At 36.2% G+C, this 26,408-nt stretch overlaps 1 protein-coding gene across 1 annotated transcript in view; it reads right to left on the bottom strand.

Annotated features, from left to right (window-relative positions):
- Positions 1–26,408, bottom strand: part of SPAG16 (sperm associated antigen 16) — a 638,516-nt gene that overhangs the window by 322,705 nt on the left and 289,403 nt on the right. The window contains exon 12 of the mRNA XM_005882297.2: positions 6,927–7,112. Coding sequence (XP_005882359.1) covers positions 6,927–7,112 — 186 coding nt within the window. The remainder of the gene's footprint in view (positions 1–6,926; positions 7,113–26,408) is intronic.

Here is a 26,408-nt window from a genome sequence, read left to right as displayed (position 1 = left end):
CCCCCCGAGTGCACAAATTTTTGTGCACCGGGTCTCTAGTATATTATAGTTGCATATTTTCTTATAATTTACAGCTATTTTATAAGCATTAACTTGCATATAAGCCAAGTTGCGTTATTACTGGCAAGTAGGAACTCATAGTTCCAACAGGATAGCAAGCAAAGTCCGAGGAAAAGGGGAAGGGGAAAGGAAAAATAAAATTACAGGGAGCCGTAGAGCCAACCACTATCAGCACAGACTGTCTGTTATTACCTTATCCAAATAATTTTGAGAATATTGCAGGGCTCGTCTTTGTTGACTTATTAATATGTCATGAGGGGAAAACATCACCTAAAAACTATTTACCAGATGCCTATATTGGACTGGACAGGTTCAACTGCAATAATAAATAAACTAGAAATATAGTATCTCAAATAAAATAAAAGTTATTTTCTTGTTGCTAAAGAATCCAGAGAATGATGAAAGCTAACTGGAGATAAGGACTAGGGGGCGGGAGTGGCTTTACTTTAAGCAGGCTAAGGATTGCTCTGTCATTGTCCATAACTGGCTTCTAAGAAGACTCTGGCCAATGCCATTGATATTCCATCCCAACACATGGGGGGAAGAATGTAGAAATGGCATATATCATTCAACTAATATTCTATTGTAGAGAACGTACTGACATAACTACACAACTGAAAGGAAGGCTGAAAAGTACCATTTAAATAGGCAGCCAAGTGCCCCACAAACATGGAAGAAGGAGATTCTGGCAAACAGCTAATGATATCTGCCATAGCTTGGCCTTTTGCTCACCAAATATCTGTGCCATCCTTCCTTCCACTTGCAGGGTAGTCACTGACCCCTCTGTCCCCCCAAAAGGAGACAACACAGGTCCCACTCATTTACTGCATGGATTTCACAGTCCTTGATCTCTGTGTGACACACAATCTCCTCCAATGAGGTCAGAGGTGTCACTTGTGTTCTGGTGACCAAAAATAAAAGCCAGATCTTCTGCCTCCTCCACCATCACCAGCACAATGCAAAACAGGGAAGCAAAGACAGAATAACTGCAATACACACTCCAGTACAGAAAATAGAAAAATGGAAAACACATGAGATAGAACTCTGGGCAGGATCACGAGGAACTTGGCCATGGCACTGAAAAGATGCTTTGATTGGATCATGCCTCTCTCCCTAAGAGGAGATCCTTTGTCCATTGTTCTCTGTGGCCTCTAGGTTTATTCCACAGCCAAGGATTTTCCTTGTCCACTATCTCTATGGCCACATCTGATGTGGGTGCTGTGGTTTGTGCTTCCACTGAGGATTGTAAAACACTACGAGTCCACTTCCTCTGGATGTGAGTTCAGGGCCCTGAGGATGGTTTTACCGTTTGAAGAGTCATGGGGATATTAGGCACAGATTCATGATTTCTTTGTCAATATAATTCTCTCAAAAACTGGGTAGGCTTCTGATACATTTGCTTACAGTCCATGCAGTGCAGCAATAATCACAAATTACTGTTCTAAACAAAGTTTCTAAACCTGCTTCATTTTTCTCTCTCAACTTAATCTTGAGTCATCTGAAACAATACATTTGGATATAAGGGCAACAGATTTATCTCCCACTGTTGGAGGTCCAGAAGCTGTTGAATTTTACAAAACTCTATTTTTCCTTCCATCCTTACTATACAACCAACTCAGTTCTTCTCTGTGTAGTATCTTGTTAAACGCAGTGGGGGCAGCTACACTCAGTAACTTCGGCTCTTCTCCCTTCCTCTCAAGCTATAAAGCAGGCACATGGTCTGCCTTCCAAATATCATCATAATGCTGTAGAATAGCTACTCAGCTAAGTATCCAGCTACCTTGGAAGAAAAACAGCCAGAAGTAAACCAGAACACCCTACCTGATATTATAAATTTCAAATACAATGCATATTCTCTGCTTCAAAAGTGCTACATTTTAAAATTACTTGTAATCTCACTGAGGGCAGCAATGGAATATTAGAATTTTCTAATGTCTGTAATAGAACCAGACACTCATAATTCATTTCATGGATACTTACTCATAATCTTATAATTTAGAGAAACCCAAATTATTTTTATAGTCTGCTAATATATTTTCTGATTTTCCTATCCTGTTTTCATCACTTTATAGAGTCATGTAGAACAAGACAACAATTAAATTATAGTTTGAATGTGGATGGGGCCAAGGTGAACATTTTGTTCTATGTATGTGTTGATTTATTCTTTTTTTTATCATTCATGCAACAAAACTGCCATTTGCCAACCACTCTCTACTTTAGGATACAATAGTGTGTGTGTGTGTGTGTGTGTGTGTGTGTGTGTGTGTCTATGCAGAAATCAGTGATTACAAAGTGGAACACATATAAATTTCCACTTTATATAAATGATCATTAAGATCATCAAAGTGCTACTGTTAATTATTTGTAGAAACCTGTGGAGTGCTGATCATCCAGTCTAAGGGTGCCACAGATATTTTTCTTATTAGAATTTAGCAAAAGTGGATCTTGATCTGGATTTTTTACATGAATTATAATTACCAGTTATCCAACTTTCTGGTAAGGAGCTAATGAGATGATCTTGGTAGATAATGCCCAATTCAGGAACAGTTGAAGGGCTAGGGCCAGGGGTTCTAAGGGTAGGGAAGAGTGTGAGAGAGAATAATATAGTCTAAACTTGCCCTACTTTGGTGAACAGCACAGTCTATCAATATAATTTGTCTTGTTAAGAACCACGTGGCATCAGGATTAGAGTATATGACCCAGAACAGAACAGAACAGCTTCTACTACTAAAATCTCACCAAGGCAAATAACCTCTCCCCTTAAGTCACTAAGCTGGCTCCATTAACCTATGAAATTTAAAAATCAGACACTAGTTTTAGATATATCTACACAGCATTGATCCATGCGTAATCAGAAATTACAGTTTAGTGCTTTGATATTAGCTGTGAAAGATATATCAATAGTCACTATATAATAATCAATTACTCCATTATTTGTTAAAATTTGTCTAGTCCCTCAGCTTCAAAATTAATATAAGTTTTTTTGTCTTTGATGATGAAAATGAGCCGTTAACATTGATGGGAATTTTGAAATGTAAAGGATTTTTGGCATCAATCAGGAGAAATGTTCATGTATTATATCAATCTCTACTGAGTATCAGTTGGAAGAAAGCATTTAGATATCAGGGTCATGGAGTAAAGCTGTCAAGTCAAAGTCTTTGATGTGATTCTAAAAAGGGATGAGTCTATTAGGAATCCATCTTTAACCATAGTTAAAGCACATTTGAAGATATATTTTAGAATGGGACATGACTTCTATTAGGCTCCTCATCTAAGTAAAAGGTGATAAATATTAAAATTAGATAATAGTATTAAATTTTCAGTTATACAAGATGACTAAGTCCTAGAGATATATACTGTACAACATAGTACCTATAGTTAACAGTACTATATTGAATGTTTAAAAATTTGCTAAGAGACTAGATAAAGAGAGCAGGGATATATTTTTGGAGGTGATGGGTATATTTATGGCATAGATTAGTGATGATTTCATGAGTGTATACTTAACTCCAAACTCATCAATTTGTCGACATTAAATATTTACAGCTTCTTGTATGTCAATCATACCTCAATGAAGTAGTTTTAAAAAATTCCAATAATCTATTATAGAAAATATTTATAAAATCTGGTCACATAATTAGAAACATAAAGTTAAGATTTACATGATTGATTATTCAGATAACCAAATGGTACCCTTTTTAAAATTAAAACATACCTCACATTGTCACTATTTTAAGTCTAAAATTAATTATTCATAGCCATGTTTCCTCATATAGCATATTCCAACATTCCTAATCTATATCTTATAACACAGGTGGCTTATGCTATTTATCCATTAATTAATGCCCTGTACCTGTCCAGGTCTAGTCAGGATATAGAATTTGCACCCATCATTTTAACAGTAGGGATTTAATACATGGGATTGTTAACTATATAAAGTTGTTAACCAGGTAACTAAAAAGAGAAAAAGAAAACATTAAGGTATCCTGGAAAAAGCAACTGCAGAAAGGAGCTACTATCTGTAGGACTGAGTGAACCAAGGGAATAGGGTAGAATTACTGAAACTTAGAACCTTGGAAAGGGGTGCCTGCAGAGCTAAAACTCAGCCCTCTGCGTGGGGCCCCTACTTTTCTGCTGATATTGGTGTTCTACAACTCAGAGGAGGAGCCATGCAGAGCAGGAAACACAGACCTCTGGAAAGAGGGCACCTAGTTGCTGAGACTAATGTCTTTGATGATGGCATGATGCACCCGCTGGTGCAGGCGTTGGGAAAACTTCCAATTGGATTCAGCTGATGTGATGAGAAGGCCCTGCTGTTGCTGAGGTGAAGTGCTGCTCGAATGATGCTCCCAGGGAGCCCACAGAAAGGAGACAGGAAGAAGCAAGTCCCCTCTTCTTCCTCCGGCCTTGCTATCTTCTACAAGTATTGCTAAAGCCTAACAGAAAGTCAGCTGGGCAAAGCAAAAATGTGGCTTGCAAATTTCCAGTACTCAGCATCACTAAAACCAATACAGAAGGGTGATATTGGTGCTGATAAAGAATAGCCTAAAACTTGGCACATGGCATCAGGAGATAATCAATTTACCCACAGGAAAGAGCCCACACTTTCAGTGAATCCTCCCAGAAAATCTGCTGACCTTTTGCAAGTACCTTACCTGACCTTCCTCTAAATATGTTACCCATGACTCAAGGAAGAATGGAGAAAGTTTGTTCAAGGTTTTACAAATGACCTCAAAGCAACAGTGTCCATCTTTAAATTAGTCAATTTTTCTCTTCAAAATAAACCACAATGGCTCAGTGACAACTGTTCACCGAAATTTTTAGGAGTCCTTATGACATATTTAGAATCTGGACATTGTTCAATAATTAAAGTGATCAGGAACTTGACTGATCTATATATATAAAGAGCCACGGTCCGTAACATCAAAAACAACTGAATGGATGACCAGAAGTCAGTCCTGTAGTCAGTTTTGGGTCACCCCAGTGACCCCGCACTGACTGCCCCGCTGTGGGTGTGGCGACCCAGCACTGACTGCTGAGGGGGCTGTGAATCAGGCCCAGAGAGAAGCTTGGAGACAAAAGCAGCCTCTGTGGTTTCACCATCAGCCGCACCTCTCTTTCTCTCCGGGCCTCGCCAGCGGCTGTGGGGGCTGCTGATCAGCCCTGCCTCTCTGATTAGGCCCAGAGATAGGCCCAGAGACACTGACTGGCATAGAAACTGAACAATCAGAACTGTCTCTCTGATCAGGCCTGGCGATAGGCCCAGAGATGCTGACTGGCATAGAAACTGGCCAATCAGAAGCCAATGGCTGCCTAGGAGGCAGAGCTTTTGACACTGACTGGCATAGAAATTGACCAATCAAAACCAAATCTGGGTGAACTGTGAGGAGCCAATGGCTGCCTAGGAGATGAAGCTTTTGATGCTGACTGACATAGAAACGGACCAATCAGAACCTAATCTGGGTGAACTGCAAGGCAGAACCTAAGGTGGGGGCTGAGGAGGGGTTTTAAGGGCAACAACTGTTTGGTGTAAGGTGTAAGAAAGTGGTTCAATTTTTTTAATGACCAGTTGGGCAGTATAGTGCATATGGCTGGCTATCAGTCCAGATATAGGGATTATGTGTTTTTGTCTGCCAAGAGCATTTCCTCCTGCTGAAAAAGGTTTTCCCCCACCCCATTTAAGCAATCCTATCCTATATAATCTATCTATACTAATAAAAGGGTAATATGCTAATTAGACTGGTTCGACCAGCCATCTTCCAGACATCCGACTTCCTTCTGGACAAAGCCATGGTGGTGGGGGCCAAGGCAGAGGCAGTTAGGGGTGATCAGGCCAACAGGGGAAGGCAGTTGCGGGTGAGATCAGGCCAGCAGGGGAGGGAAGTTGAGGGGCAACCAGGCTGGCAGGGGAGAGCATTTAGGGACGAGATCAGGCCAGCAGGAGAGGTCAGTTTGGGGCAAGATCAGGCCGGCAGGCAGAGGGCTTAGGGGCCCTGTGGTATCTGGCCTAAACCAGCAGTTGGACATCCTCCAAGGGGTCCCCGATTGGAGAGGGTGCAGGCTGGGTGAGGGAACCCCACCCCCCCATGCACAAATTTCATGCACCGGGCCACTAGTGATTTTTGATTCTTTAGTTAACTGAGGCCATTATGATATTTGAGAGTAGCTCTTTATATCCAATTTGTATACCTAACAGAAAGTAATACTCATCCAAATATACACGAAGCACATGTATTTTGACACTGTAAACATAATAGATATGTCTGTCTTGAATTGAAAGCAAAATGAAAAGCTTCTATATTCATATGATATTATATAGGACTTTGCATACAATTAATTGTATTAGTTCTTATAATTTTTAAATAGCCAGAAGCATTTAATTTGGGAAAATAGTATATTAAAATTAAGCTAAAACATGTAATTATTTCTGTTATATTTATGTCTATTAAATTGTTAGTTTGATAATACAGAGATAATAATCCTGTGAAAAGGGAGAATTAACAACCTGTTTGAAATGAATATTTGTTTCTATCTTGCTTAAAACAAACAGCTTTCCAATGAAGCAATTCTAATGTAATATATAGGCTTGATCTTGATACCTATATTTGGAAAGGACTCATTATATCCACAAAGACTAATGGAATTAGAAATGGATTTCACAAAACTTTTAAGTAGCTCTCTACAAATTTATGAACTAACAGTTGTAAAAAAAAATGCTTCACAGTGGTAGTATTGAGGGAAAACACACACACACACACACACACACACACACACACACACACACACACACATTACCGATGACACACAACATTACCGATGCATATTTATCAACGTAGAGGATGAATGATGTTTAAAGTACTTCTTACCTATTAACATCCCAGATTTTGCTGGTAGTATCCAATGAAGATGAAGCCACAAAGTCACCACAGGAATGCCATGTGCAGGACCATACTGCATGTTTGTGGCCTTCAAAGGTCAAAGTGCAATTGCCGCTAGTCATGTTCCATAATTTAACTGTAGTGTCACCACTTGATGTAGCCAACATGTTGCCACTATTTACAAAATGGAAAAAAAGGTAATTTGTTAAAAAAATCTAATTTATTTTTATGAATGTTTGTATTCTGTGAGTAACTTGTGTGTGTATATATTTTAATTTTACTTATAATGGCATGTCTAAATGCCTAATTCTTAGTAAGTTTACACAATTAGATGCTTACTTATATTATTTAGTAATTCAAGTAGATAAAACTGGTGTCACACACTTTCTAGATTAATTCTCCATATGCTTCTAAATTAATTCAGTAGATCAGTATTTTTTTTAGTATGCATTAGGTTCAGGGCTATGTGTTAGGCTCTGTGGATGAGGTAGCCTCAGAATGATGAAAGTGTAGACACAGGCTAAGGATAATTTCAAAAACAATATACAAACCAGTAAGTCAGCATTGCTTATGCTTGCATTAATTAAATACTCCAGGAGTAGAGTTTGGATAATGAAATAACAAGTGAATCAGGAATGAGGACATTTGAGCTAGATCTTGAGAGATGCAAGATTTTAAGTGCTGGGTAGTTAAGAATGAGTCATTGAATTTCCCATTTAGATCATTAGTAAATGTTAAAAAAAATAAATAAAAAGCTGTGAATTTCTTTTTTTAAAATATGCTTTTTATTATTGACGTTTGGATAATGAAATAACAAGTGAATCAGGAATGAGGGACATTTGAGCTAGATCTTGAGAGATGCAAGATTTGAAGTGCTGGGTAGTTAAGAATGAATCATTGAATTTCCCATTTAGATCATTAGTAAATGTGAAAATAAAAAAAAATAAAAAGCTGTGACTTCTTTTTTTTAAAATATGCTTTTTATTATTGATAGTATTACAGATGTCTCCCATTTCCCCATACTTTACCCCCCCCTCCACCCAACCCCTACCCCACCAAGTCTTTACTGCCCAAAACTGTGACTTTCAAGTGGTGAACACAATCTAATTTAAGAAATAAGTGGTTGTCAGTAGTTTTGTTTTTGTTTTTTGGTAAAATATCGACTGCAAGAAGATTTCTATTCCATCATCATCTCCACATTGCCCTGCATTGCATTATATTTCTATATGTTCTCTCTTTTTTTTTTTTCATTGTTGTTACTATTATCACTACTCTACTTGCTTTATAAATATATCAGCTTGACCCAGCATTACCTCTTCTACATGTATTAGTTTACTTTTCTGCATGTATAAGTTTTCTACGTGTATAAGTTTACTTTTACAGTTTATATTTAAACCAGAATAATTTTGACAGTGAAGGTGTTTACATGAAAACAACAGGAGTAAACTAACACAGTCTTGGTCAAACTAGGACAGATGGTTGTCATACATAAAATGTTGTGCATTTGCCATCAGTGACCTGAGGTCAACTTTTAGTGGATATCGTAGAAATACTACTGCTTAATGAACTTCTTAAGCTGAAAGGAAATTCAAAGGCCATTAATTTCAATTTATTGTTTTATAAGTAATTTATTTTTAAGGCTCAGAGACATGAAGTTACTTGCTCAAGAAAATAACTGGTTAGTATCTGAGCTAGACTAGACACTCTGATTTTTTCTTTCTTTTTTTTTAAATTTAAAGAGTCCTCTCTTTATTGTTTAATGTATTACGTAAGTCCCCTTTTTCCCCCAGTAATCTCTCCCTGGTCACTCCCAACCCCCAGCATATGCCCTCACACACCCTCCACCCTGTCCATTGGTTATGCTAATATTCATGCATACAAGTCTTTTGGTTGATCACTTACTCCCTCACCCTTATGTTCTCTTAATAATATCTCTGTCAATCTATAATAATAAAAGCATAATATGCAAATCAAATGAACGGCAAAAAAAATGGAATGACCCACTGGACTTTCTCTTAATAATATCTCTGTCAATCTATAATAATAAAGCATAATATGCAAATCGAATGAACGGCCAAAAAATGGAATGACCCACTGGACTACCACGCTATGACACCCACTGGCACCCGGCCAGCCAAGGTGAGTGCGATGTGATTGGTCAGGGGCCCGGCCATCACCCCATGATCACCCTGCAGAGAGAGGCCCAGGACACTGGCTGGTGGGGCGATCAATTGGGGGTCTCCATGATCACCCTAAAGAGGGTGGTGCTGTGGCAAGTGGGTGGGGTCTCCTTCTGCAGGGCAATTGATCTCGGGGCTCCTGGACTGTGAGAGGACGCAGGCTGGGCTAAGGGACCCCAACCCCAGTGCATGAATTTTGTGCACCAGGCCTCTAGTGAATATAATAAAATGCTTATTTTTTCTCCTCCCTTGTGCTTTTTTTTTGTTGTTGTTGTTGTTAATCCTCAACCAAGGATATTTTTCCATTAAATGTTTAGAGAGAGTGGAAGAGGGAGGGAAAGACAGAGAGAAACATCAATGTGAGAGAAACACATTGATTGGTTGCCTCCTGCATACATCCCAATCAGTGCCTGGACATGGAAGAGCCTTAACCGGAATCAAACCCAGAACTCTTTGGTCCACAGGCCGATGCTCTATCCACTGAGCCAAACCATCTAGGGCTCCTTCCTTGTGTTTTTAATGAAGAATTTTGTTTCCTCTCCCTGTTTCTACAGTATCAAGCATTATGACTGACCAATTGAAGTGTTAAGTAAATGTTTCCAGAATAAATATTTGAGCGAATATATCAATGAACTTATGCTAACAGTGAAGAAAATATGCCCGCTATTGCTAAGAGACAAAATGGCAACATCAAGACAAGTGTTTTGCTTGCTCACTTTTTTGAAAGAGAGGATAAGGGGTGCTATTTTTATGCTGAATTTAATTTTTATTTATAGAAGAGAAACAACCATTGGAGAGGGAGAGCTTAATAAAGCTGCTGCAGGAAAAGTTGAATTATAGTGAAGAAGTTCTTATCTATATATATAAAGAGCATCCACAACGACTGAAGGCTCAACCGAACACTGGAAGTCAGTGCTGGGTCATACCCAGCAGCACTGACTGCTGAGGGGGCTGTGGATCTGTCCCAGAGAGAGGCCTAGAGAAAGAGGCAGGGTCTGATCTGCAGCCTCGTGGCAATCAGTGCTGGGTCGCTGCGCTGTCTCTCTCTTTGGGCACAGTGACCCAGCACTAATTGCCGAGGGGGCTGTGGATTAGGCCCAGAGAGAGGCCCAAAGAGAGAGAGACAGGGTCTGATCCGCAGCCCCCATGGCAGCTGTTGATCAGCCGTTGCCTCTCTCTTTCATTCTGGGCTTTGCTAGAAGCCCGCACCTCTCTTTCTCTCGGGGCCTCCGAGGGGGCTGCTAATCAGCCCGCCTCTCTGATCAGGCCCAGAGATAGGCCCGGAGATGCTGTTTGGCATAGAAACCAACCAATCAGAAACTAATGACCAATCAGAAACTGGGTGAACTGCAAGGCAGAAGATAAGGTGGGGGCTGAGGAGGGATTTTAAGGGCAACAGCTGTTTGGTGTAAGGTGTAAGAAAGTGGTTCAATTTTTTAATGACCAGTTGGGCAGTATAGTGCATATGGCTGGCTATCAGTCCAGATGTAGGGGTTATGTGTTTTTGTCTGCCAAGAGCAGCTCCTCCTGCTGAAAAAGGCTCCCCACCCCCCATTTAAGCAATCCTATCCTATATAATCTATCTATACTAATAAAAGGGTAATAAGCTAATTAGACCGGGTTGACTGGCCATCTTCCAAACGTTCGACTTCCTTCCAGACAAAGCCATGGTGGTGGGAGGCCAAGGCAGAGGCAGTTAGGCGTGTTGAGGCCAGCAGGGGAGGGCAGTTAGAGGTGAGATCATGCTGTTGGGGAGGGCTGTTGGGGGTGAGATCAGGCCGGCAGGGGAGGGCAATTAGGGGTGATCAGGCAGGCAGAGGGGTTAGGGGCAATCAGGCAGGCAGGCAGGTGAGCGGTTATGAGCCAGCAATCCCAGATTATGAGAAGGATGACTGACTGCCTTTAGGATCGTGCCTAAACTGGCAGTTGGACATCCCCCAATGGGTCCCTGATTGGAGAAGGTGCAGGCTGGGCTGAGGGAACCCCCCCTCCCTGTACAGAAATTTTGTGCACTGGGCCACTAGTTAAAGTTATAAAAAAGGATATCTATTTTATTTTTCAAGTTAGCAGAGTTGAAAAAATTGTTATATTGCAGGCAGGTCTTTACTATTAGATAGAAATTAAAACCTGCCTTTTGCTTTATAACTGTTCTTTATTTGTACATAGAGGGTGGGGAAAAAGTAGGTTTACAGTTATTTGTATGAAAAAAAATAATGCAATCATTAATAAATAATAATACAATATCAAGGTGTCAGACAAGGAAAATTTGGTTCATAGTAAGGGCTATCTTCCTAGCTTTAAGGTATCTGTATTCTTTCTTATCCTCATGTGGCAGAAAGGAAGCTGTGGTGTCTCTTCTTGTTTTTATAGGGGCATGAATCTCATCATGGAGCTCCATCCTGATGACTTCATCTAAATGTAATTATCTCTCAAAGATTTCACCTCCTTATGCCATCACATAGAGGTTATGGCTTCAACATTTGCATTTGGTGGGGCAGGGCATAGACATTCAGGTCATAACAGTGCATAAGTTAAGAAATAGGGATGATTAAATAAAAAATACATTTTCCTAATCAAAATACAAAAACAGAGTGGCATAAAAGGCTAGATGCAACACTCAGAGAATTAGAGGTTGATAATTTGTGGAAAATAGAAAATTTAAGAAAAGGGCACATAAAAATTTTTCACCAAATAACTAGTGACTACACATTTTCTCGAGCATATGTGGACCATTTAAAAAATCAGACAATATAAGCCATAAAGCAAATCTTAAAAAATTTAACATAATTGTTATAAAAATTCTATTTTTTCATCATGATTCAATTGGCATAAATAAATAACATAATTATATATTTTTAAAATTTATACATCTGTTAATTTTTAAACACAGTTTTAAATAAGCTGCATATCAAAAAAATATTACTGAATATTTGCAAATAATTAGAACTGAATGAAAACAACTTATCAAAACTATGAAATAAAATCCAAATAGTATTTTGAAGGCAAATTAGTTTTTTAACCTCACTATAATGAAAAAAAAAATACAGCCTCAATATTTCTCTGCTAAACATGGGACTCTAAAGTTTAGAATATATACATATTGAAATAATACAATGGAAGATCAATAAAGACCAAACTGGTTCTTTGAAGAAACTTATAAAATAAATAAATTTCTGTAAGGCTGGAAAAAAAAAAGAAAACGGTCCCTCAAATGGCAATCTATTAAGCGAGATACTAATGTGATTTTACAAAAGTGTAGTGTTATTCTCTTTATATTTTTTTTGTTTGAGAATTATATTCATTTTTATAAAAAATGTTATTTCTATTAACATGATTTTTGCAGCTTATGAACAACCTACAAATAAATCATGTCAAAGTTGTTTGGGTCAAGCAATTTATACTTTGCAAACAGTAAGCAATATGTATCATTATATTTAGAAATACTTCATATATACTGTAATTGCTTTATTTCACATTTTGCAAATCATTGATATTTTTTGAAAATGACTTCAGTTTTGAGAACTAAATACATTATGGGTTCCAGATGGACTCCACTCACTTGTTTTTAAAGAAATATGCTAGTGTTTCATGAGAGAGTGGAGAGTGGAGACTGAAAACCTCCAGCATCAGGGAACAACAAGGGGAAAGCATAGCAGCTAGAGAACTTGTTTGCCCTCTCATTCTCCTGTTAGACAGCCCACGTTAGCTCAGACAGACCATTTATTACTTACATATAACATCTCTGAATTCCATTGTCCTTATTTGAAAATAGGGATATGTTCTGCTTAATATAACTTATAGTGATGTTTTAAAGGTCAAATAAGAGAATTCTTTAATTCTAGGTACTGCTCAGATTTAAGATTATTTTTAAAAAATATTATCTTTTGATCTCTAATTTTTTTCTATTTTTATTTTGTAATATGTTTTTTATTGATTTCAGAGAGGAATGAAGAGAGTGAGAGAGATAGAAACATCAATGATGAAAATCAATGATTGGCTGCCTCCTGCACACCCCCTACTGGGGATTGAGCCCCCAACCTGCATATGCCTTTTGACTGGAATCGAACCAGGATCCTTCAGTTTGCAGGCCAACACTATCCACAGAGCCAAAGCGGCTAGGGCTCTAGTTCAGTTTTAATATGGAGTTGATTATATCCATATTTTCATAAATAGTGGAATAGAATCATTACTCCCATTAGATTGTAGTCTCCTCTCCCTGTGCCTATTTACTCAATAGGAATATTTGAATTTATAACGAACTATCAATCACAATGTTCTCACTGAATTTCATCAGTAACTTCCTAACTGCTTCAACCCTGGTCCTTCCACAATTTTTATTTTTCAAATACAGAACCTTAAAAGATCCTGTTCATGCTGCTCCTCTGCTCAAAACCCTCCAGTGGTTTCTCAACTCCCAGAATAAAAACTAAAATCCTTATGATGAAAGAAGGCCCTACATGATCTTCCCTACCACCTATCTCATTACCATTCTCTCCACACCACCCCACCCCCAGCCTCTACACTCTTGCTTCAGCAGCCTTTGCACTTGCTGTTCTTTCTTCCAGGAATGTTCTTTACTAGAAAAGTAATGGTATGGTCTCTTCCTTTTTTTGATACTTTACGGAAAGACACATCAGGTTGGCCTACCTTTTAAAATGCATTTTCTATTATAGGCTTGTACTTAATTTTGAACCCAATTATTTTGAGATCTATGCTTTGTATAATCACAGCTATTCTCAGATTTTGGTAAATGATTCTCAAGTCTAAGTCTCAGTGTAACACTTGTCTTTTTCACTTAGCTAATAAATCTGTTCAAGTCTCAATTATAAAGTGTAAGACATGCCATTCTTCCAGAAGAAAGCCACCACAAACGATGCTGCTGCTTCTCTGCCTTCTTCCAACCCCTGACCTGACTCGGAAAAAATATTGAATTTTAGAATTTTTCAATGTACACTATTCTGCCTTTCAGGTGTGCATGGTAACCAAAATATACAGGTGTGATTCAAAGTTCAAGTCTTATGAGAATTGATTTGACAAAATATTCAAGGTCAATAGAGGCAGGATACATATTTCATGTCTTGTAGCCAATGACTAAATATAGAATGGATTACTTTATTAGCAGCTTCTTCTTGGAAACTAAGAGTTGTTGTAGAAAGCTTAAATAAGACCAAAAAAGTATAGTGAAGAGAACTACTTTATACAGACTTGTGAAAGTTCTAAGTGAACTTGGAACAATATTAGTAAAAAAAAAAGAGTACCATTCTAGTGACGGATATCTGGGAAAGGGTATGTATGTGTGGGGGGCCCAGGGTATATTAAAAATCTCTGTACACCTACCTCAATATTGTAAACTTAAATCTCCATACACCTATCTCAATATTGAAAACTTAAATCTCTGTACACCTATCTCAATATTATAAACTTAACTTAAAACTGCTGTAAAAGCATAAGCACTGGGAAAAAAAAGAATAAGCACTGGTAAATTAGAAGAAATATAAATATTAACCAACTTACAGGTGAGAAGAATGACTTTCTGAGCTATATGTTCACAGAAAAAAAATCCCCTCAATCCTCCCCCAAAATATTAACACTACAAACACCAAAGTTCAATATGCTAAAAGTTAAACAAAGGAAAAAATAGACAAGTAAAACAAAATTTTAAACTTCATAAAAAGAAACATTTGAATTATATATGGTTAATTCAAATTGAAAATAATTCCACATGAAAAATGATTAAACAGGTAATTAACAAAGGAGAAAATGTAACTTGTCTACACACAAAATAATGGTCAAGGAAATAATTAAAGAAATATAAATAAAACAATCTTTTCTGTCTGCCAAAGTAACAAATAAGTCTCATTTTAAATTATTATTCTTGATTAAACTGTTGCATATTTTGTGAAGATATTGAAAGTTGGAAAGAGAACAATGAAAATGCTTCCAATTTCATTACTATTGAGATTTCTGTTTTATAATAGACTATTTTTTAATAACTAATTGTAGCTTCAACATATTTACTCATTTCCTAGTGCAAATAAATAATCGAGGTCATTGAGAAATATAATATGATTACTGAAAAAAGAAAATCATTTACTAATATGATCTTTTATATTTAATGTGGTAGTTTCTCCTTTAAATTTACATTTCTGGGCCTGGCCAGGTGCTCAGTTGGTTGGAGCCTCATCCCACACACTAAAAGTTTAGTGGGTTTGATTCCCATTCAGGGCCCACACCTATGTTGTGGGTTTGCTCAATAGTCAGGGTGCCTACAGGAGGCACCCCATGCATGTTCCTCTCTCACATCAATGTTTCTCTCTCTCCCTTTTTCTCTCTTTAAAATAATTTTAAACACACACACACATATCCTCAGGTGAAGATAAAATAAAAATTCACATTTCTGTATTCAGGGTTTCCCTATGAATATTTAACAATGCCAGTGAAGTCATTAGCTTAGAGATTTTCTAAAAAGTGTCCCTCTCACTACACTTGCCAATATTTATAAGGCTTAAAACTGCTTAAGTGGCTTGAAGCATGTTAATTTATGGCTGATGTTGGTCTGCTGAACTTGAACTCAAATTACACTACTTTCAGGAAGATAATTACAAAGAAAGTTACGTAATGATCTCACAGCATATTACAATAATTTCATCTGCATATACTACCTATCACACTATAACATGACTCCATGACAAATTCCTTTTTTCAAATAATAGTGTAGGGATTTTTAATGTTTTTATATTCAGATGATATGAAATACTTTATAAGCATGAAATTTTATCTTTGAGTACAAAGTCTAGATATTTCACAGATTAGAAGTTTGCCATGAAAGGGTTTCTATATCATTATTTTTCTCAAACTTTCGGGATTGGGGAGTACTTCACCTAAGTAGATGTTAAATGTTCCAAAAAAAAGTTATGTTTTATGAGACAACATTTTTTCACAGCACTACTCTTCCTTACCCTGAAAGATACTTAGTGGGAAAAATATCTATTTCACTGCTCAAGGAAATAACATAACCATAAATACAAGTTTTCCTTGGTAGTTTAATATAATAACTACACATCTGAATAATTCTTCTGAGGTTTCTTCAGAGTGATAAAATTTGCAGAGTAAATAGTTTACCTGGGAGATTAGGTATCTTTTATAATGATATGTTCTATACAGAGGTGTTTTAAGTCGTTGCTGTATACATAAAGTTAAAATGTTTCATTTATTTTTAGAGGTAATTTTAATTTATATTTTGGAAGCAAATGGTTTATCTTTGCACAGTTCAATGTCTTGACATTGTAATTAAACTGAAAAATTGTTCAAGAATTGGAAATATAGCTTGGAAAAATTATAATCAAAATTACAGTTAAGGAATGGTCTTCTTTAAACACCTTAATAGTTCTTTATAAATATTTTATGGTGCTTTAATTTTAGTAAAGAATTAATGTTAAAGCAGAAATATAGTATATTTAATCATAGGTCATTCATATAAATAGTATTTTAATACAATGAAGTGGTTTCAATTTTGTTCTGTACATTCAGGAATATATTTTCCTTTTGTAAGAGTTAGGGAAGAAAATATTTTCCTCCAAATCTTATTTCATAATCTTAACTAGCTAGCCTCTCACCAGAATCATTAGGAATAAATTGGCTATAGTCTCAGCAATTCTCTCTCTTGCCTGACTCTCAACCATGGCCTTTCTTTAAAAATAATTTATTTAATTTTTAGATATTATAGTTTATTTGAATCCATCTTAAAATGTTTGCCTGAAAGGAACTATTTCCCTAATATAGAATTCAGAGCAAAACTTCTCTTTGCATAATTTAGCAAAAAAGCTAATAATAATTTATATTATACATAGATGCATTCATATATTCATTATTTAATTTATATTTATTGTGAATATGTTTTAAATAAGAACTATGAGTAAAAAATTATAAAATATATACTATGCATAATATAAAATAGGCATCAAATATTTATGTCTAAAAACTAAGATTAAGACAAGTCTCTTGCACAGTCAGTCATCAAAGAATAGCCTCAGTTGAGTGAAATTTTAGAACTATTTTAAATCTAATTTAATTTTTCTATTGTGCCAATCACTTAACAGCTCTCAAAAGCATACATAAATGGCCAAATTGAGGATAGTCCTAAGTATCTGAAAACTCTATCATGTAACTGAAGACCAAATCAATAGTATACTAGTAAATATAATTCCTAAGACAACAGAAAATATATTTCCATTAATATCACAGAAATAAATACCTAATTGCAATACTAAAATGTAAATAACTGGCTTGAAGACATCTAAATACATGGAGAAGAGTTTGTTCAAAAACAGCATTCTCAACAGGAGCTTTGACAGAAAATAAAAGTGTTCTTAAACAACTGCCATGAAAAATAAAAGTCATAGGTTATCCTGAGTTTACCTAGTGGAAGGTGTTGTGGACAGATACACAAAATGGTAGGACTTGGGAAAGCACAAGATGTTCTTCTCAAAGAAGTTTGCATTTCCCACAGCTTAACTTACTGGAGAATCCCCATGTTTTACTCATGTTTCAGAGAAATACACCTCAAGATAAGTCAAAGAACCTTTCTTCCAGCTTGGTATCAATTGGTCAGAAAATTTATATAAGACAGAAAAATGGATGCTTAAAAAGTTAAATATTAAAATTTGATAGTTAATTTAAAGGTTTAAAGATTTTAAGTTCAGGCACATGCTAACTCTCACAAGCATGGATTTGTGGTGTCTACTGAAAAGGAAAATATGTAAAGTGAGAGAGAGTCTGATAGGCTACTCAACAGCTTCTCAGTGAAGCATCCCTTTGTTAAACATTGGGCGGGGAAGACATTATGGTGGACCAAGGATAGAAAAGACAGAAAAGGATTATTCATTCTAAACAAATTCACAAGACAATGGCAATTCTTAGTAAGAAACATAGCTGGTAGTTCGCTAGTGGAATACTCAATTCCTTACCTTTGGTTACCGAACCTTAAGAGTCTGAAATGGAAACCAATGTATGGTTAAAATATCATTTGGTGATCATGAAATTACACAAAAAGTGTTAGGTTGTTTTAACATCTAACATGTGGAAGCAATCATCCTTATTATATACAGCTTCCAGACAATTCTTACTTTTGTTCCCACTATTTCCATGAAAAAGACTTTTTTTTTCTGCTCACATACACTTTTTCCAGACAAGTTACAGTAAACTTGATATAACTGTTTTATTCATACTGTCTTACATTAATCACTTTATAGGAAAACCTTTCCTAAGTCTCCATCAGCACATTCAAACTAATTGATTTATTTAAGTTAAAATCCCTAAGATTTAGTCCAAAAGGATTAGTTTTAGCCCAGTTGGTGGTGTTTGTTCTTTAACAACATAATTCTGTTTATATATTAAGAGTGGAAATTCTCAAGTATGGGATGTATTGCAGTAAGAGATTTTTAAGCCTTACATAATATCTGAATATTAAAAGAAATATTTATATGTGCCTTTAAATAGTCATGCTGGTCCTTCAAAGTACAGAGTTCATCAGAGGGTATCAATTCATTTTACTGTGTTAGCCATCAAAAGTGCAATGTAAATAGGATACCAGCTTTCCTTTCTCTCAAGAATATCACAATATAGAGAAAAAAACTAACAATATGCTAAAGTATTATAGCCTGTCACTTGAGAATATTGGCTTCCATCTGGGGATTTCAGATTCTTAGTCCATGATGATAGTAATAGATCTGATTGATCTCTGAAAAAATATACATATGTTATGAAGGGTCTTGAATATCATAAATATCATGGTTATAGAATGGTTGCACTGGAACATAATGTGATAAAATGTGTTTTGAGAATGACAACTCAGTCAGTTCTGAACATGGACTTGAGAGAGGCAGGCAGAAAAGTAAGGCAGTTTGAGCCATAATCCATCAATGAGATCACAAAGTCTTAAAATATCAAGTAGAGCCTTAGCATGATACCAAATATTTTTCAGTGCCACACGTTGTTGGGAATACAGAAATAAACACTATTGCTCCCAGAGTTCTCAATCCAGAATTCTCAATCCAGTCAAGAGAATAGGTATTCTTAAAAAAACAATCTTTTTTGTGATGAATGCTGGTAAGAAGATGGTAGGTGTAAAGTACATCTGGGAAATTTTCCTAGTCTTGAAGAATCAGGGAAAGATGCTTTTAAAAGTGCCTCAGAGAGAAGGTAGGGAAGGGTGGAGGTAAGGGGGAGAGATTAACCAAGAGAGTTGTATGCATGCATATAAGCATAACCAATGGAAGCAGACAACAGAGGGTGTGGGTGAGGGCAGGATTCAATGGGGGGATAACCACACATTTGTAACACCTTAATCAATAAAAATAAATAAATAAATAAAGTGCCTCTGAAAGCTCAGTGCTATAGACTGAATGTTTGTGTCTCCTCCTAACCCCTCCACAAATTCATATGTTGAAATCATAATTCCTAAAGTGAATGGACATATTTGAGATGAGGCCTTTGGGAGATAACCAGTTCATGAAGGTGGAGCCCCCTTGATGAGATTAGTGCTTTTATAAGGAGGACACTAAAAACATTCCTCCTTCTCTGCTCTCCACCACGAGGATACAATGGAAAAACAGCCACCTGCAAACCACCTCACCACACACCCCATCTATCAGTTCCGTAACCTGGGGCTTCCAAGCCTCTAGAACAGTAAGAAATATGGGTTTGTTGTTTGAGCTACCTAATCTAGGATATTTGGTTATATAATAACCAAATTGACTAAAACACTTAGCCCTGGAGACACATCAAGAGTTAATTATATAAAGGAGAAGGGCAGGGGAGAGTTTGAAGAATATTCTAAGCAGAAAGACCCTGAGGTAAAGGCCCTGAGGAGCTAGATAAATATCATAACCAGTTTTCTGGAATTTTCTATGATATCCAAACGTCTCTAATAAGCAAAATAATTGAAAAGACAGTTGAGCAGAGCAAAAATTAGCAGAATTATCTTGCTAAGCATGTTTTCTTTTCTGTACAAATTATGAAGTTGTTGGAATTTATGAAGTTGTTGGAATAAAAATAATTTGTATAAATGAGTTTCTTTATTTCTTTGAAGTCTGTTAACAAGTTGAGTGACACATGGCCTCACATCAGAGCATGAACTCCAATGTTGAAATTATGGAAAAACAGAAATTAGTTCTGAGGCATATGGCATGATGACAAGAAATGAGGCCAGCCAATAACAAAGATCAGGTAGTAAGGGAAAGGGCTATTTAGCATGGGAAGTGGAAGGGTAACGGAAAAAGTAAATATTTTAATCAAATCTAATACTTTGTTATTGATTTATCTCTGCCAGACATACCTTGCAGAATGTTTATGATGCATTTGACCTTGGGATATTTGGCCAAAGCTATTGGATGAGTCAAGGTAAAAGCTCAGACAAAATAAGTTTGTAAAGTTTAAGCAATAGCCAAGAAAAGGATTCAACTGCATGACAATTGTGGGTTTCATCTTTTCCAGTTTTTTCTTGTTTGTTGCAAAGTCAATACTTGTCAGATTTTTTGTCCTTTTCTGTGTTAGTCAATTAGTTATCCTTGAAACTTCAAATTACCAAAGCTATGTTCCTAATTTCAAATGAGGGTTTTGTTAGTTAAAGATTTCAATGTCATTTACTGCCATTAAGACTGTACCTACTTCTAGTTGGAAACTTTTACACAATATCAAATCCATAAAGCTTTTTAAGGTAAACTCTCTACTGGAGCAGTTGGTATTTTCTTATTTGCTTCATCAAGTTAGGACAATTGTCAAACGGAACTTGACAAGCTTTAAAAGTGTCTTGTTTAATATGTGCAATAGGCTTCAGTTCAGGCTGAGATATCACAGATTTCCAGATGTCTCAAATAATGTTCTGGTAAATATTTAATGTAACTACAATAGGTCTTATTGATTGTGTGTCAATCAACAACGTCACATACACAGACAAAATGGAATTTACAGACATAATAAAATAAAATTAGAATAACTCCTAATGAATACACATCTGATCATTTTCCTTTAGTGCTAAAAATGATGAAAAGGAAAGAAATGTAAGCTTGGTCCTTGTACATTTAGTCTTTAGTATTCAAATCCACAGAGTGTTGTTAGCACCCGAAGGACCTCAATTCTTAGATCCCAGTCTTTTTTGTTTTAAATCTAAGACCCATAAGTATAATAAAATTTTCAGTGTTAAATCAGTGCAAGAGCAAGAACTAGAGTCAACTTTTAATTCACTGCAACCACTTTTCTGAAACCTCTCACTACGTTCATCAAAGATTTCTAGTTGTCAAGTGAAATAGACAAATTTGTTCCATATTTTACTTCACTTCTTGGTGGTGTTAACTTTGTCATTTAGCCTCCTTTATGCATCTCTCCTCTCCTGGCTTCCTCATATCCATTCTGTCTCAGCTCAGCTCCTGCTCAGTGGCACCTCCTTCACAAATTCTGTTTCAGTAAAGTCATTGATTCCTAGTCAACCCTCCAAAATGTAGGGCTCCTGTATAATTTATCACTCAAATTGGAACAATTTTTACAGTAAGAAAGGGGTGTTACTAATAGTTCTATAAGGGTAACAGGGTAACCTGAGACTTTTCTGGATGCATGGTCATCCCAACCATATGAAATAATAGAATGCAAAACTAATTTCAGTTCTCCCCTTCTTCCTGTATCCAAGCCCTTGACCCTGTCATTGTGTGGTTATAACCCTCTCTCACTCTGGGATTTGGCCAATAGAATGAGAAGGAGATTATATTGTTCCAGTTCAAGCCTGGTGGTCAAGAGAAAGTGCACACTTCTGTTGGTTCTCTTGCACAGTTGGGCTGGCTTGTCTGTGTGCCTGAGCCTCTCTGAGAGAACACACCCAGCCTCCCCTGTGGGAAGGATGCAAGAAGCATGCAGAGCATGAGACATGTGGAAGATTTTGAAAGCATGCCAGCTGACACCACCAGAAGCTGAGCTCTTCAGCTGACTTTGCCTGAAAACAGATGTATGGAAGCCCAGCTGAGACCAGATGATTATCCCAGACAAGCCCAATTTTTACTGCTAACCCATAAAATTATGAGTTGAATAAATAATTCTTATATTAAGCTAAAAATATTTGAGGTGGTTTATTATGCAACATTATTGTGGCTTTAGAAAACTCATACACTAGCTCCAATCTCTCTTCTGAGATCCAGATTCATTTACTAAATATCTTTACCTGAATCACCCACAGACATTCCAAATTCAAGGGAGACAAAATAAAGTTATGAAATTTTCCACAAATGTATTCCTTTACCTAGATTCCTTCATCTCAGAAATCCAGTTTTCCAAGTTAAAATTTTGGGACCATATTAAATTCTCACTCTTTCCCAATTTTAATAGGAGAGCTATTCCTGTTGAATCTATCCCTTATATATCTTTATAAATCATTGTTTTCTTCTGTCATCGATCACCGGGCCTTGAATGGACTTTCTCAATCAGGGCTCTTGAAAAAAAATCCTAGTGTTCTAGTGTACCCACTGAATGTAATACATTAAATATATCCTACATCCAGAATTGGAGAACTGAAAAAGTGTTCACTCAAATAATGTTTCTAGGGTTTAATTCCCGTGAAGAATCCAGATTTACGAGGGGCTTCCTCATTTTTTAGGGCACCCTTGCAATTGTTCTACCTCAATAAGCTTCACTTCCTTCTAATTGATCCTCCCTAATTTATGATGAGATCTAGCTTTTGTCATTGTTTTTCATCTGTGACTGAATTTTATACAAGAAAAATGTTAGATCCTCTCTGACAAGGATGCTAATGAAATTAAAACAATGGTATATGTAATATATTATTAATACTTTTATATTGCTTACCTGGCTATGTATCCATAACAATAGTTAAGTATGAAAACTTTCTGCTGTCACTGTATTTATCTCTCTCTGATTGACTGGCTAAGCATTCGATATTCTTTGAAGAGAGTTGAAAATACATAAAATAGCCATGCCATGAGCTAGATTGCCCAATGGATTTGCCCCCCCCCCTCATACATTTACATCAAAGCACATGGTGCAGAATGACAATTCTTGACCTGAGGGCTTGGTGTTGTCTTTCAAGGTGTTGCATCCTCGCAATTAGAATGCTTTTGCATATATTACAATGCCTTTCCAAGATGAGAACTGTGAGCTCTACTGATATTTGTGAAGCAATAAAATTTCCTAAAAACTGCAGTAACTTGCCAAGTAACTCTGGAATTTAATCAGGCCATCAATCAGCAAGGTTAGGTCATACAGGCTAATATTTCTTTGGAGCTTAGATACAGTTGAATGATTTTTGGTTTAACTAGAGGCAAAATGTTAGTTCCTCATGACATTTAACAGTTCCTAGAGTCATTATTTTGACAGCATCTATTTGACCTGAGAAACTTCTTGCCTACAGAAATAGGCTTAGGGCAAAATTTGCTTATATAAATCCTCAAGAATAAAAATGACCTGAAAGGTCAATTATAATCATCTATTAAAAACAAATATGGGCTTCTGAGTAAGATGATGACCTGGACTTAGGCTTCTAACTTCCTCTATCCAGAGTTATAAGAATGACCAGGAAAAGATGAAAACAAGGAACATGATCTAGGCCTGAAAATTAGAAAACGTGTCATTAAATGCCAATGATTTTAAGGAATGCCTGCTAAATATACTGCACACTCAATTGGTTGTAAGAATGCACAGAAGTCTTATTTGCAGTTTCCCTTCCATAAAAGAACAGCAGCACTAAGAAGTGTTCAGAAAAAAGAGCCTGGAAACCCACTAATACCTCCTTAGAGAAGGGAGGGGAATTTATGAGATGAGTTGTCATAATACACAAGGGTCATAGCAACAAGGGGTGCTTTTCTGGAACACATATCTAAAATATAGGCAGAAGACCCAGGGGGAGATCCTTCTGGATTTGAATGGGTCATAAAACCTCAGAAGCAGGCCTTCCTTTCGGGTAAAAGACGGAAAGTATCAGAGGGTTCGGGAAGCCTTGGGGCTCCTTTTTGAAGGGCATATAAAATAAGTGGGGAGTCATCACACTTAGGCTGCTTTTCAATTGCACTATTTCTTCTTCATCTTGTTTTTTTCCTTAAACCATAAGATCTTTGAAATGACGCTAAGATTCAGAAGAAGGGGACAATTTCAAAGAATCAGAGAAAATAGCTCTCTTTGAAGTCTATTCACTAACAAAGGAAGGCGAGAAAAATTAGAAAAGTGATGAATCATATTTCCAAAAGGTTCAAGGTAACTCAGCATCAAACAACTTGGCATGTATGAAGTTACAGTAAAGTGAGGTAGGAAAAATATGAGATGGGGAGAGGGGTTATAAAGATGGAGCCCCACTCAGAGGAGGCATTTGAAACTATAAATAATTTTGGTATATGTTGAATATGAATTTTGTTAACTTGAAAGTGCAAGTTATATGTGTGTCCAAATGTTCTGTGCTAATTCAACAAGTACCACTGTGGCTCACCCATCCAGAAGTTTGTTATAAAAGGAAGGCCATGGGCAGCTCCTCGGTTTGGCCAGGTAAGCAGAGTGTCTCAGGTCACGAACATGCGCCAGCAGCCAGCTAAAGTCTCAGGGACCGGCTGCACCAAGAGCATCCCTTCCAAGCTGTCTCACTCTCAAATCCCAGGTTGAAAGAAAAATGTACACATGAACTATTGTGTTCTGTCAAATCTGTTGAGTATGAATGCATGACCTAAATATGTTGTGTAAGTGGGAACAATATTTGCCTGCCATGCAATAACTCCAATTGGAATGAAATCTTGATCTCTGGTAGAACAGCAGGACTGCATATAATGACAGCCTAAGGAAGTGAAATCAGCTATTTTATACGGGTGCAATTAGAGCTCTTTGGGCCCAACACTGGCTGTGGCAGATGGCAGACATGGCTATGAATTGGGAACCTGGAGAAAGAAGAGGGAGAGGATGCTGATTCCCAGCTTTCCGGGGGAATTGGAAGAGTAATCCCAACTTCGGAAACATATGTGGTGTTCAAATGTTTACAGACAATTAAAAGAATAATAAATACAGCTCCCTTTCAAGTAGCAATAAAAACATGATTATCAAAGTAAAATCTGCTGGGGAGCTATAAACATAAATAAGTTATTTTATAAATGTTAATTAGTAAAACAAAATTTTATTTATTTTTTAACTTTGCCCCTGAGAGAGGATAAAGAGATGAATTAGATGAGGTTGTTATAAATATATTATAGATTTGGGAAATCAAATATATGTCAAGAGTAATGCAGAAAGAGAGAACAAAAAGATGAATCCAGAAAATGAATTATTAAAATAATATGAATAAAAATGCCTTGAATTAAATACAAAGTTTAGATTCAATATTTTTATTCAAAAATGAGAAAATTGTGTTATCAACCATGAATGAAGAAATATTATGGATCCATGCTTGAAGAAAAAGAAAGAAAAAAAACTCAAGAAGAGAAAAATATTGGTATAAAAATGCCAGTGTTAAATATCACCAACTAACCATAAAGTTATTTAAACATCTGAATAAATCTTTACAATAAAGATAAAAAAGAAAAAGGAAGTTTAATTCAAACCAAAATATAATATTGCATTTAATGAAAATAAAAATAGTTATATTCCTTTGTTACATTCAGAATAAAGTAAATTGAATAGTGAAATTTTAAAAATACTGAACCAACCCAGCTGGGTGTGGCTCAGTGGTTGAGCATCAAACCAGTAACCAAGAGGCTACTGGTTCAGTTCCCTGTCAGGGCATATGCCTGGATTGCAGGCTCAATCCATAGTAGGGGGCGTGCAGGAGGCAGCCAATCAATGATTCAAATCATTGATGTTTCTATCTCTCCCTCTCCCTTCCTCTTTGAAATTGATAAAAATATATTTAAAAAAATACTGAAACATAAAAGAAAAAAAATAAATGATGAGGTTAAAGCCATTTATTTATATTAGGACAAAAAAAGTCCTCTTTGAAATTGATAAAAATATATTTAAAAAAATAAAAATACTGAAACATAAAAGAAAAAAAAATAAATGATGAGGTTAAAGCCATTTATATTAGGACAAAAAAAAAACAATAATAATGATTATATATTAGATAATACTATATAAACTTTTGGAAATATTTAATATCAAACAGAATAACAGCTACAAAAATCATAAGGAAAGATATTTATCAAACAAATAAAACATAAAAATTTATTTGATAGTAAGGCTAGGAGATTTTTTTATCCTATATCATAAAGAGGTAATATGCAAATTAACCCTCACGCCCTCACAAGATGGCTGCCTATGA

This window comes from Myotis brandtii, unplaced genomic scaffold, assembly GCF_000412655.1.
Source record: "Myotis brandtii unplaced genomic scaffold, ASM41265v1 scaffold702, whole genome shotgun sequence".
In the NCBI taxonomy this organism is placed as follows: domain Eukaryota; kingdom Metazoa; phylum Chordata; class Mammalia; order Chiroptera; family Vespertilionidae; genus Myotis; species Myotis brandtii.
Note: the sequence above shows the minus strand (reverse complement) of the source record. Positions and strands in the feature narration are given on the sequence as shown.